At 41.8% G+C, this 11,855-nt stretch overlaps 2 protein-coding genes across 2 annotated transcripts; one reads left to right on the top strand and one right to left on the bottom strand.

The window, feature by feature from the left end:
- Positions 1-318: 318 nt before the first annotated feature.
- On the top strand, positions 319-6,982 carry LOC123875343 (pickpocket protein 19-like). The gene is made up of 10 exons (XM_045921121.1): positions 319-517; positions 959-1,168; positions 2,331-2,499; positions 3,138-3,265; positions 3,728-3,854; positions 4,126-4,275; positions 4,654-4,843; positions 5,223-5,400; positions 6,192-6,298; positions 6,792-6,982. The coding sequence occupies exons 1-10, from the start codon at positions 441-443 to the stop codon at positions 6,962-6,964; spliced, it is 1,509 nt and encodes a 502-aa protein (XP_045777077.1). The 5' UTR covers positions 319-440; the 3' UTR covers positions 6,965-6,982.
- Positions 6,983-8,462: 1,480 nt separating this feature from the next.
- On the bottom strand, positions 8,463-11,057 carry LOC123875347. The gene is made up of 3 exons (XM_045921126.1): positions 10,957-11,057; positions 9,362-9,538; positions 8,463-8,746 (listed from the first exon to the last, which is right to left on the bottom strand). The coding sequence occupies exons 1-3, from the start codon at positions 11,023-11,025 to the stop codon at positions 8,645-8,647; spliced, it is 348 nt and encodes a 115-aa protein (XP_045777082.1). The 5' UTR covers positions 11,026-11,057; the 3' UTR covers positions 8,463-8,644.
- Positions 11,058-11,855: the final 798 nt, after the last annotated feature.

Genomic DNA, 11,855 nt, shown 5'->3' with positions numbered 1-11,855 from the left:
TGGGAATGCTCTTTAAGTGTTAGTTCATGCAACCAAGCTTTATACTCACTGAAGGTTACGATAGGTTCTGACCCTGTCACCTTCAGTTGTAGGCTTGTGTGCCAGTAGGTACGTCTGCTGCCTCGTGCGGCTTTGTTTTATACTATATACCGAAGATCGAAGGAGCCGTCGAAAGGATGCACCACACATAGGTATCTTTCTTGAGACATGTGACCAGTGAATGACACAGGCTCTAAGTCCTGTGCGAGACCAGCTTAAGCGTGACCAAATCGATTTCCCCTGCATTTTAAACTTCATTCGTCAGCATGCGCACGGTGGACCCGGTGCATTGGTCGCGGAAGGCAGTAAAGCCGCCGCTAGACGTGGCGCGGGCGTGGCGCTACCGCGTGGCGGCGGCGTCGGGTGGCGAGCGGCGCGTGAGACTGAGCCTGCGCGACGCCATGCGGGAACTGCTCACCAACTGCTCCATGGAAGGCGTAAGGTTTATCGCTGATATAAGGAACCCGAGGTTTATCAGGTTTGTATTTTTCTTACCAGTATGTCATTCCTATAGATCATGATGATCAATCTATCGCTGGCTGAGTGCTAAGCACAGGTCTCCTCTTGAAATGAGAATGCTATCGTCCACCACACTGGCCAAGTGAAGATTGACAGCTTTGGCACCTCTTTGAGAATATCATGAAGAACTCTCAGGTATGGTAAGTTAACTCCCAGGTAGATTTCCCACGATGTTTTCCTTCACCGTCAAAGCAAGTTATAATTAATTGCTTGAAAGCTTGGATGAATAAATACTCTTGAAAGTTAAAACACACGTAACTCCAAAAATTGGAGGTGCCCGCGATCGAAACGTCCCCTCCTGAATCCCATTTCTATCACATTATACCCACTAGGTAGGAAAAGGGATGAAATCATGAAGTCAAGGTGAAAAGAAATGGCGAATTTTCGCGTTCCCCTACAGATGGAGCTATTTCGTGCTAGTTCTGGGCTCACTCGCCGGCGGCCTGGTGGTGGCAGGCCTCAACCTGGCGACAGTCAGCAGCCGGCCGCCGCTGGTGGTGGTGACGCAGGTGGCGCCGCACCCCGTACAGCAGGTGGACTTCCCCGCCGTGGCCCTGTGCAGCTATAACACCATCAGCGCTGCCGAGCTCGACAGCTATGCCAAGTACTTGTGAGTGGTACAGGATCTTGTCAATACCTGTAGCTCCTGTTGGTCCCATCCCTCAACCGCTGGCAGGCCACACCGCATGGTATTATTATGCAGGTATTTTGACTCAAAACCAGCCTCATTTATGACTCAAAAATAGCCCCATTTATGAATCAAAAATAGTCCCATTTATGAATCAAAAATAGCCTCATTTATGAATCAAAAATAGCCCCATTTATGATTCAAAAGCAGGCCCATCTAGCTAAAAATTTTTTACTTATTTGACTCAAATGCAGTCATATAGCGCACTTTCATGGTTCAAAAACAGCCCCAATTTGACTCTATCAAAAAAAAAAAATGGTTGTCTGTAAAGTCGGTTTACTGACGATAGTTGAACGTGACAACAAAGGCCGATTGTGCTTCTTTGTCGCTCGTTCCGCGCTCTCGCTTGCACTTCAAGCTTTACATGGAACGCCTCAGAGCGAGGTAACGCCGCATGAGTCATGTTTTTTCGTGCGTGCAGCCGGCTCTATCGAATTATAAGACGTTGTCACGTCAAAAACTAGTTTTTTTATAGTAATATAACTGTGCACAACTTTTGCTCTTGAGTTGTTTGCATTATTTATATAAAAGGAAAAGTTGACTGACTGACTGATCTATCAACGAACAGCTCAAACTACTGGTTAGACCGGGCATGCAGATAGGTAAGTAGTCATCCGCTTATAAAGGATTTTTGAAAATTTAACCCTGAAGGGGGTAACATAGGAGTTTGGAATTTGTGTAGTCAACGCGAACGAAGCCGCGGACATAAGCTAGTACCATATACCCATACTTTAATATATAATATTATAAATTCGAAAGTGTATCTGTCTGTCTGACTGTCTGTCTGCTACCTTTTCACGGCCCAACAGTATACAACCGATTCTGACGAAATTTGGTACAGGGTCAGCTATTATCCCGGGGACGGACATAGGCTACTTCTTATCCCGGAAAATCAAAGACTTCCCACGGGATTTCCAAATACCCATCCGCTTAACCGATTTGTATGAAAGGTACCGTGGTAGCTTGCATAGGAAACTTTTTATCCCGGAAAATCAAACTGTTCCCACGGGATCTGTAAAAACCTAAATCCACGCGGACGAAGTCGCGGACATCCATGAGTTTATAATAATATCCTTTTTCATAGGTATTCTTTAGAAAAGAATAACACGTATTCATTGGAGGACCTCAAAAGAAACCTGTTGGCGTTCAGTGGTCTCATCACGACGTACAGCCAAGTGAGCTTCGATGCGAACTTCACCAAGTACCTGGCAGAGGTCGTCCGGCAGACTAACGTCACCGACATTATTTACAGGGTTTGTATTTACCTACTTATTTTAAAAACATGTATCAGCATTCAAGGTTTTTTCAGCATTGAAAACTTTCCGAGGTCCAAAAATCGTCCATGTAATGACAATAATCTTTGTGCTTGGTCAATCATCAATTATCATTTTAATCATATTTAAAAAGTAGTGATGATAATATAATTACACGACAATTATTACATAATAATTGTTATTATTAATTGTGTAGGTATAGCTCCACGCTCCGGGTAGAGAAGGGTCAACCGCAATATTTCCAGCAGTGGACAGATCAGAAGCGATTTGCCTCCTTGTTTCTAATTCGAACCACTAGGATATGCAACGCCCTTCCACCATCAGTTTTTTTTCCTCCACTTTTAATATGGGTACCAACAAGTCAAGTGTGAAAAGGTATCTTTATGCAAGCGCGCTCTATCTTAGGTTCTATCATCCTAACCAGCAGGTCTAGAAACCAAACGAGTATGGGTTTAACGAAAACTGCCTTACCTCTTCCAGGTTAGCCCGCTTCCATCTTAGACTGCATCATCACTTATCACCAGGTGAGATTGCAGTTAAGGGCTAACTTGTATCTAAATTTAAAAAAAGGTCTGATTGCAGCCAAAAAATTTAATAAAAAAATTAAAAAATTGCAGTTGTCTCCAAAATGTGAGTCCATGTTCGTCCGCTGCGGTTGGCGCGGAGGGCGCGCGAGCTGCAACCGCCTCTTCGCGCTGAGGATAACCGACGTGGGCTACTGCTGCGTCTTCAACTCCAGATACAGGTCAGCCATTCATGATTCTCCATGAAAGTTCGGAAGGGGTGGAGACGAGTTGTGAAGGGAGCCACAAACCAGGCTCAGATGACCGCAACTAAGTTTTAAAAATACCGTAGGAACTCTTTGATTTTCCGGGATAAAAAGTAGCCTATGCTACTCTACAGATCTTCAACTAAACTCATGCAAAAAATCACGTTGCAACGGAGCAACGGATCGGCCAAGCCATACTTTTTTACCAAGATTAAGGTTTGTAGAATCAGTTTGTAAGTAGAGTTATTTGTTATTTATACAGTCAAGAGCTGCATAGTTTGAACTTGGGACCTATCCCCATAGGCAGCACAAATCGAAGTTCAGCTAGGGGCTTGGCTCTACTAGAGATCTCATAACTTTTTAACAGTGAAAGGCTTATGAACTTGTGAGTCTTGGCAACTTTTACATAAAATATTTTTTGTGGGATATATTTTTCAGTTCAGAAGACCGCAAAAATCATCCCTACAGAGTGAAGCAGGTAGGCCAGGAATACGGCCTTTCTGTCATCGTCAAGGAGAATACTGACGACTTCACTTACGTTCGTAGATCTGGTGAGGAGCTAGAGGTTAGTAGTTTCTTCCAAAAAGTACAATTTTCGCAATGATAACATCTATTTAATTTACTATCCTAATAGCCTAGCTTATAGTGTAATAAGTAATAGCGTAATATTTTTAATTGAAAAAAAATTATTCCTCGATACATGGAGTGATGCTTTGACAGTCATGTAGTAGGTACCTATTTGTACCAGATTGTGCCTGCTGAGAATGCCGTGAAGATGCCTACATAACGAAGGTTAGAAAGTAGAAGTTTATCTGAACAAAAACTCTGTATTGTAGATGTTAATCTTCGACGGGAGACAGTACCCGCTGAACAGAGCGGGCGTGATACGCACGTATCCCGTGCGACGCAACGCTTCCGTGTTCGTCACGTTGCAGGCCTCCGTGCAACGCGCTTCGGGATCCTTGCGCTATATGACAGAAGCGTGGGTATGTTTGGTTGAAGCTTCCTCCCCAAGCCGTACGGTTATCATCGTCATTATAAACCGCGAGACATACACTGCGGGACAAAGGTCTCTTGTAAAAACTTCTACAAGGCCAATCTTGCGCCTCCTGAATTCAGCGGCTTCCTGGGACTCGATTGATGTCGTCTGTCCAATTAGTGAGGGGTCTTCCAATGTTGCACTTTCTGGTGCGAACTAAATCACTAAAACTACAAAAAGGCAATTTATTTATTAAGGGTATTGGCATTGCATTGTGTTTGTTAGTATTCAAGTCTTTGCTAGTATTTCGGTTATATAACCTGTATTTAAGACGTACAGAGAGAAAGAGAGGGACTAATAATCTTCTATTTGTATACTCCATCAGCGCGGATGCGCCCTCACGTATCCTGAAGGCCTGCCCAGGCACTCCTGGTCGCAGTGCGTGGCGGAGTGCCGCAGACGGGCTGCGCTGGCTCTCTGCCAGTGCACGCCGCACACCAAGCCCATCAGTAACCGCAGCAGCAACGAGGTCACGTGCTCGCTGGAACACTTGGCGTGCTTGGACAAGCACAAAGGTATGACGAACTCTTCCTTGGTTCAGTGGTGACTGTCCAGGCACTCCTGGTCGCAGGGCGTGGCGAGATATTTTTAAGGGGCTTTTATGGCTGTCCTATATGCCAGCCCCATCTGTCAAATCTACTTTCAAAGGTTCGATTTACAAAATTTTGGATTCAGGCGACGCAACACCGAGACGTGTGGAAGCCCCTACAAGATACTTTTGTAGAGTCAGCAACAAAGGTTTGCACCCGTCCATAGTCGCTTACATTGGCGGGTGCATACCTAACTTTGTTGCTATTTGTGCAGCAGCGGGTGTCTATCGGTTGACGATAATGACGATGCCATGATATGGAACCCTATCAGGGTACGTGTTTAGTGTTTATCTTTTTTTTTCAGAAAAGCTAACATTCTTCTATCCGGGGGAAAATGCGCACGAGAGTCTGAGTGAGGAGCAAGCAGATTCCGTCGAGTGTCTGCACTGTCGCCCCAACTGCGCCCGTCTGCGCTACGCTGCCAAGATTTGGACTATGCCGTATAAAAATATCGTCAGAAAAATACTCTATAACCATTTTGTGTAAGTTTGTACAGTCATCGACAAAGCTTAGTTCGCACCCGTCCATAGTCGCTTGTACTGGCGGGTGCAAACTTAGCTTTGTTGCTGACTGTATAATCCGGATTCCGGGTATATTTAAAACAAGAGTAAAAAGGCATCTTTTAGTAAACGTGGTGTAGCGCATATACTAATAATAAAAAATCAGTCAAGTGTGAGTCACAAAGTACTTGGTTTTCGGATTTTTCTTTTTATTTATGCTATATTTCTATACTATGACACAGGCTAACAGTCTTTCATGATTCCAGGTCAACGGAAAGTTCCCTATAGACATTGATTCCCTTGATGGGTTTCGATTTCGACGGACACGATAGACAGACAGATAATGAAGTGATCCTATAAGGGTTCCTTTTTTAGGGTTCCGTACGTAAAGGAACCTTTATAGGGTCACTTCGTTGTCTGTCTGTCTGTCCGTCTGTCGTATATCTGTCAAGAAAACCTATAGGGTATTCCCGTTGACCTAGAATCATGAAATTTGGCAGGTAGGTAGGTCTTATAGTACAAGTAAAGGAAAAAATCCGAAAACCGTGAATTTGTGGTTATATCACACAAAAAAGTTAAAATGTGTTCACAAAAAATTTAAATCACATAGATGGCGCAGACCGTTTTTAACTTGCAGAGTTCTACATAAAGGTGTTACTTGTTAGGTATATCTTGTATACCTAACAAGTAGCACCCTGTAGTTATACAGAACCTTTCGCATGCGAGTCCGACTCGCACTTAACCGGTTTTTTGTTTTATTTTATTTCCCACAGCCAGGATGTGAAGCTGTGGAACGCGACGGTGCTCCGCATCTACTTCACGACGAACGACCAGCACCTGTGCCTGGTGGAGACCAACATGCGCATCTTTGAAGTTCTTTGTAAGCTTCCATTTTTCATTCACACGACATTGATCAATATCGCGAAGGATTTTCAGGTGATAGTCTATAAAGAGTGGCCAGAGATGTGATGTCTAAAAGAAAAACCAAGGGGTATCCAAATCACCCCTATCAATGTATGTTCATTGTTCAGAGATTTTTAGTTGTTTAGGAGATAAGATTTTTTAATGATTTTTTTTCGTAATTTTCATCCGTCCGTGGTTTTTTTTTTCTTTCTGTTAAACGTTTTGGACTTTTTGGTAATTAAATGTCTTTTGATGGTAATTAGTAACTATAAACCCAACCATCGCTTAAAAATTTACGGTTTAAATAGGCATAATAGGCGAAAAAAGTAGTTTTAAAAAACTAAAAAAAATGCACACGTATTTATGACCCCTTTACATTCATAATTCCATAAAAGTATGTTTTTACAAAGCATTTTTTTAGTTTTTTTTTGCTTTGCTCTGAGCTTAAACCAAAATCTTGCAATCCGCAGCCTTCATCAGCTGTCAATGGGTGTTGGTGGTGGGTGCGACGGTAGTCACCGTGTTGGAGGTGCTGTACCACTGCACCGTCCGCTGGAGGCACCACTACGCGCGCCGGCGGCGGCAAGAAACCCTGCCCAGGGTCAAGGAAGCCAAAAGAAAAAAAATTAAAAAGAAAAATTAAACAGTTTTGAAAAACCTACGTGGTGGACGTTTTGTTCTTTTACCTGACTTCTAAAAAAAGAGGAGGGTCTCAATTCGATTTCTCCGCCAAATATGAACCGATTTTGATAATTCTTTTTTGATTGGTAGGTCATACTTCAGAGGTGTGCCCTTTTAGTTTTGCGAAGATCTGATGAATATCTTCGGAGACGGAGAACTCCTCAATGGATAAGAGTAAATTGGTGATCAGTGTCATAGCTCAGTAAACCATAGGTGTTTAACCAGGCATAGCATATTATTGAGCACAATGAGCCTCTACAAATTGTGAAATATTTAAAAAAAAATGATTTAATTTATTACCGAATATATTAGGTATAGATGTAGTTCTAACATTTTTTGGGGTCGTAGTCGGTGCCAATTAAGTTGTATTTGTATTTTTTCTCTATATGTTGCTGTTCATTCTGTGTTCTGTGTTTGCGCTATCTAGTCCCAAAATAAACGAATATTTATTTATTTTGTTTATCTAAACGGTCCGTGCGGCTTATTGGCAACGGCTCCAAAAAATCTTATTATAGTCGGGTAAAAAGGTAATCGCGTATAAAAACTTAACGATCAACAAGCATATTGATAATGATAACAGAATAATTAATAATGAATAAAATCAATGTCAAGTGTGTTAAGTATTATAAAATGTATATTAATGAGGTTGTTCAAAGCTCGTAGCTGGTAGTTTCGGCGTTAGATCCGTGCCAAGGAGAGATGTGTTAATGTCGGGCCACACGTGTGTAGTGCAGCCCTTGACATTTGGTGCTGCGGTCACCGACATGCGTTCTTGTGTTTTGTTGGGGATTGAAGGTTAAGGATGCACGATCATGTAATAGGTTAAATACAAGCTTGACCTTAATGATGGATCGCCCGTTGACTAGTCCTGCTGGAAGCTCTTCCGGAAGGGTGAGTTTCTTGTTCAGAACGTCCTGCCATTAAACTTTCTGCGGGTCCTGCTAGTAGTACGTATCGTCTAACGCCAAAGGGCATCATGGCTACATCTACGTTTAACGGGAAATGCCGTTGAATATCGCGTTTTTGGCGGGGGTTTTTGGTGTGAGGAGGCGTAGTGAGTTAGAATAGAATAGAATAGATTTTTATTCAAATACACTTTTACAAGTGCTTTTGAATCGTCAAATAATTTACCACTGGTTCGGAATGCCGTTCCCACCGAGAAGAACCAGCAAGAAACTCGGCGGTTGCTCTTTTCATTTCTTCAATTTACAATAATAGTTCATTGGATCGCTTCATTTTCGTAGTAGTTCAACGTCTTTTCCACCAAAGCTTAGATAAGTAATTGCTGGTTTGCACATAGCACTAGGACTAGGTAGAAAGGCTCCCTTGCCTTGTAGAAAAATATTATAACCCTTAGACATACAACAGCATTCTCCTCCAGGGAAATCAAAGTTACAGTTGATTGAAAATTGCAGTACAAGTTACAGGTTAGTAGGTTAGTAAAAAAATTAAAAACTATCAAATAACAATATTTTTTATTTGAATAACAATATGTACGAAAGTCGCTCTTTTAACCTACTGTATATAACCGTTATATTTAAATACCCTTATAAATTATTATCATGATAATTAAATGACAAAAACCATGAACATATTAATATCTAAGAACTTATATGGTAAGAATCTATCTTTGGACATTATATTACTTCTTGTTGACAGCATCGTTAGGTATTTCAGTAGTTAGGGTACCCATGGACCCCATGAGGTCTACATTAGGCATTTCACCGATTATGGAGGGAATTACCTGAAATTCACAAACAACCATCATCATTGTGAACTTCGTAGTCTAGACTGAAAATTTTCCCTTGCCTCAGTTTTATAACCATACAAACATTAGACAAACCTGTCCATAGACAACATAAACAAACTCCACAATTCAACATTTCAGCCTGAACACAATTCCCTGCTCAGTGAAGCTCTCCATTGATAACAAAAATACACAAACACATGGCCTATGGATTAATTTGTATGGGACCCGCTGTTGCCATTCCCCACTCCCTACTCAAAGTAACTGTTCAGATAACGGGAATATCCCTACTCAGTGAACATGTCCAATGGGAGAATTCCATGACTCTCGTGCCACCGACAAAGCTGTTCCAGCTTGTAACGTTCTGAAGCCACTGAGCTACTTCGTCGGGTTAGCACCAGCTTTGGTTTGTAGAGCGCTCACCCTAGTACCTTTTCTCCGAGTATTATAAGGGTCTCAACGACCTTCTTGATGGAAGCCAGCTCCTGAAGACCAGGGATTGGAACCCAAGTGTCTGCACCTGTGTCCTGCATCAAGCGAGACGCTTGCACTGCCAACCGCGATGTTAGTTCTGCAGCGAGTGGCGGTTGTGTAGAGCGCTTACCCCAGTACCTGCTGTCCGAGCATGATGAGGGTCTCGGCGACCTTCTTCATGGCAGCCAGCTCCTGCAGGCCGGGGATCATCAGCCGAGTGTCTGCAGCAGTGTCCTGCATCAAGCGGGACGCTCGTGCTGCCACCCGTGACGTCAGTTCTGCAGCGAGCGGTGGGTGGTCTGGTTGTAGCAACAACTGTACAAAGAGTAAACTATAAACATCCATCATGATCAATTCATCACCAGCTCACTACTGAGAACTACAGTCTCCGTTCAGAATGAAAAGGGTTTAGGCTATAGCTGGCCTAATGCGAATTGGCAGACTGCACACACCTTTGAGAACATTGTGGACAACTCTCAGGCATGCAGATTTCCTCACGGTGTAATTTTTTGCTTTTGCCAGTTTGAAGTAGGAAAAGTTTTTACAGTAATGCGGTACGGGTTTTCAGTACAAAAACTGTGTTTCGATGTCTATTTAGAATTCAGTGTGAATATTTTGACTAGAAGTTATAATGCGTACAAATTAAGTTCTCACGCGCTGATTTTAACTGTAAGTGTCAAATGTCATGTTAAAAGTATGATTTTGGTGAACCGTAATTTTGAGATGGTAGTTGACCCATAGAGTGAAAATGGCGCGGATGAACTCATTTTATAGGAACTACACTCTGCTATTTATTTACGCATTGGACTCGTTGAACTGCGCCATCACGTTTTATCAAAGGAGATCACATCAAGAAACAAACCTGTCATAATAAAGCCTGGTCAAGTGCGAGTCAGACTAGCACAAGAAGGTTTCCGTACCTTTTCTTCTTCTTCCAGCCCTTATCCCATGCTACGTGGGGTCGGCACAACATGTCTTCCTCTTCCACTCTCTTCTGTCATCCATCAACGTATCATCTACCCCTTTAATACGCATATCCTCTTTCACGCAATCCATCCACCTTTTCTTTGGTCGTCCTCTTCTCTTTTCTCCATCCACATGCATATTTAACATTCTTCTAGTGATATGACTCTCTTCCCTCCGCATTACATGCCCATACCATGCCAGCCTATTACTCCTCATTTTTTCTACCACTGGTGCTACTTTTAAACTTCCCCTTATATATTCATTCCTTATCATATCCATTCTTGTCACACCACACATCCATCTCAACATTCGCATTTCGGTCGCATGTACTCGTCTTTCATCCTTCCCTTTTACCGCCCAACATTCTGAACCATACAATGTGACAGGTCTAACGACAGTTTTGTAAATTTTCCCCTTAAGTTTGAGAAGGTTTCCGTACCATCGTACAAGAAATACCCACTTTTTAGGGCTCCGTACCCAAAGGGTAAAAACGTTATCACTCTGCTGTCTGTCTGTTTGTTTTTTTTGTGATGTAACCACACCATCGATGAACCACACGGTTTTCGAATTTTTCTTTACCTACTACTTTCGATGACATTGCTACCTGCAAGTACTCTGTAGGTTTTGATACTTGAACGAATTAACCACCCAAGAACCCTTGACCAGTCTCGACAGGCAGAAAGACAACGAAGTGATCGTTTTTTCTCCTGAGATACGGAACCCTAATAGTAAACCAAGGTTAACTAGTGATATAAAGAGTGTCTTACAGGTCTGCTCCAAGCCGTCGGTAGTACCAGTACCAGTATGAGAACAAGCACGATGAATTTCTTCAGCATTGTGAAATCAAATGCATTATGGACAATGTGACTTTGAGGCACACGCATTTTATATTGTAGCAAGTAATACGCCAATTTACTTGTATCTTTGTAACAATCACGCTAACATTACAAACGATGTAATGTCTCGCTGCATGTCTGTCTGTCTGTTACATTTTCACAGCTGGTAAAGTCACAGTGAAATGTATTATTGCGTATTTTGTTTGTTAACTTTTATGGGTAAGTGCTGATATTGCTGTATGATATAGAGACCGACATATAGAGACATGTAGGTATATTTGGCGGCTACATTTCACCACGAGAAAATATTTATGCGTTATTATTAGGTCAAAAAAAAACTCATACTTACCAAAAAAATTTTAGATGCTTGCGAAGCCAAGAATTACGGGCTGCGTAGATTATACATATGATGGAAAATAGAACATATTTTAAGCCGGAAGTAAGTATGGTAAGTGACCATACCATAAGTAAGGTATGGAAATGTAACTTAGTAGTTCTATTAAAGATCTAGGTAAATTGTGGGTTTTCTTAATTCTATAATTCAATAATAGCCTTTGAGTTGACAGTTTAAATTACTTTGTGGCCTCAGCTGGTATGCAAATGATAATAAGAATCTCTTTATTATAGAAGACTGATTATGACTGTCTATGGTCTTCATGTAAGTGGGAGGTCCTGCCTGTAGATCGAATACTCTTAATTGTATAAATTCAAGTTTTTCGAAACCGAATCGTACCTACTTACAATCTCAATTTTAATTAGGTTACCTTTCGTACATGGTTGGTACATTCAACTTAATCTGATCTTTAAAAATATGATATGGGAAATGAGGC

This window comes from Maniola jurtina, chromosome 19 (genome assembly GCF_905333055.1).
Source record: "Maniola jurtina chromosome 19, ilManJurt1.1, whole genome shotgun sequence".
NCBI classification, from domain to species: domain Eukaryota; kingdom Metazoa; phylum Arthropoda; class Insecta; order Lepidoptera; family Nymphalidae; genus Maniola; species Maniola jurtina.
Note: the sequence above shows the minus strand (reverse complement) of the source record. Positions and strands in the feature narration are given on the sequence as shown.

Excerpts from the sequence above, each read along its gene's own strand:
- LOC123875343 (XM_045921121.1), top strand. The coding sequence starts at position 441 with ATGCGGGAACTGCTCACCAACTGCTCCATGGAAGGCGTAAGGTTTATC. Across the intron at positions 518-958 it reads AGGAACCCGAGGTTTATCAG|ATGGAGCTATTTCGTGCTAG; the intron begins GTTTGTATTTTT and ends GTTCCCCTACAG. Across the intron at positions 5,401-6,191 it reads ATACTCTATAACCATTTTGT|CCAGGATGTGAAGCTGTGGA; the intron begins GTAAGTTTGTAC and ends TATTTCCCACAG.
- LOC123875347 (XM_045921126.1), bottom strand. The coding sequence starts at position 11,025 with ATGCTGAAGAAATTCATCGTGCTTGTTCTCATACTGGTACTGGTACTA. Across the intron at positions 9,539-10,956 it reads CGACGGCTTGGAGCAGACCT|TTGTTGCTACAACCAGACCA; the intron begins GTAAGACACTCT and ends CTCTTTGTACAG. Across the intron at positions 8,747-9,361 it reads TCATCATGCTCGGACAGCAG|GTAATTCCCTCCATAATCGG; the intron begins GTACTGGGGTAA and ends TGTGAATTTCAG.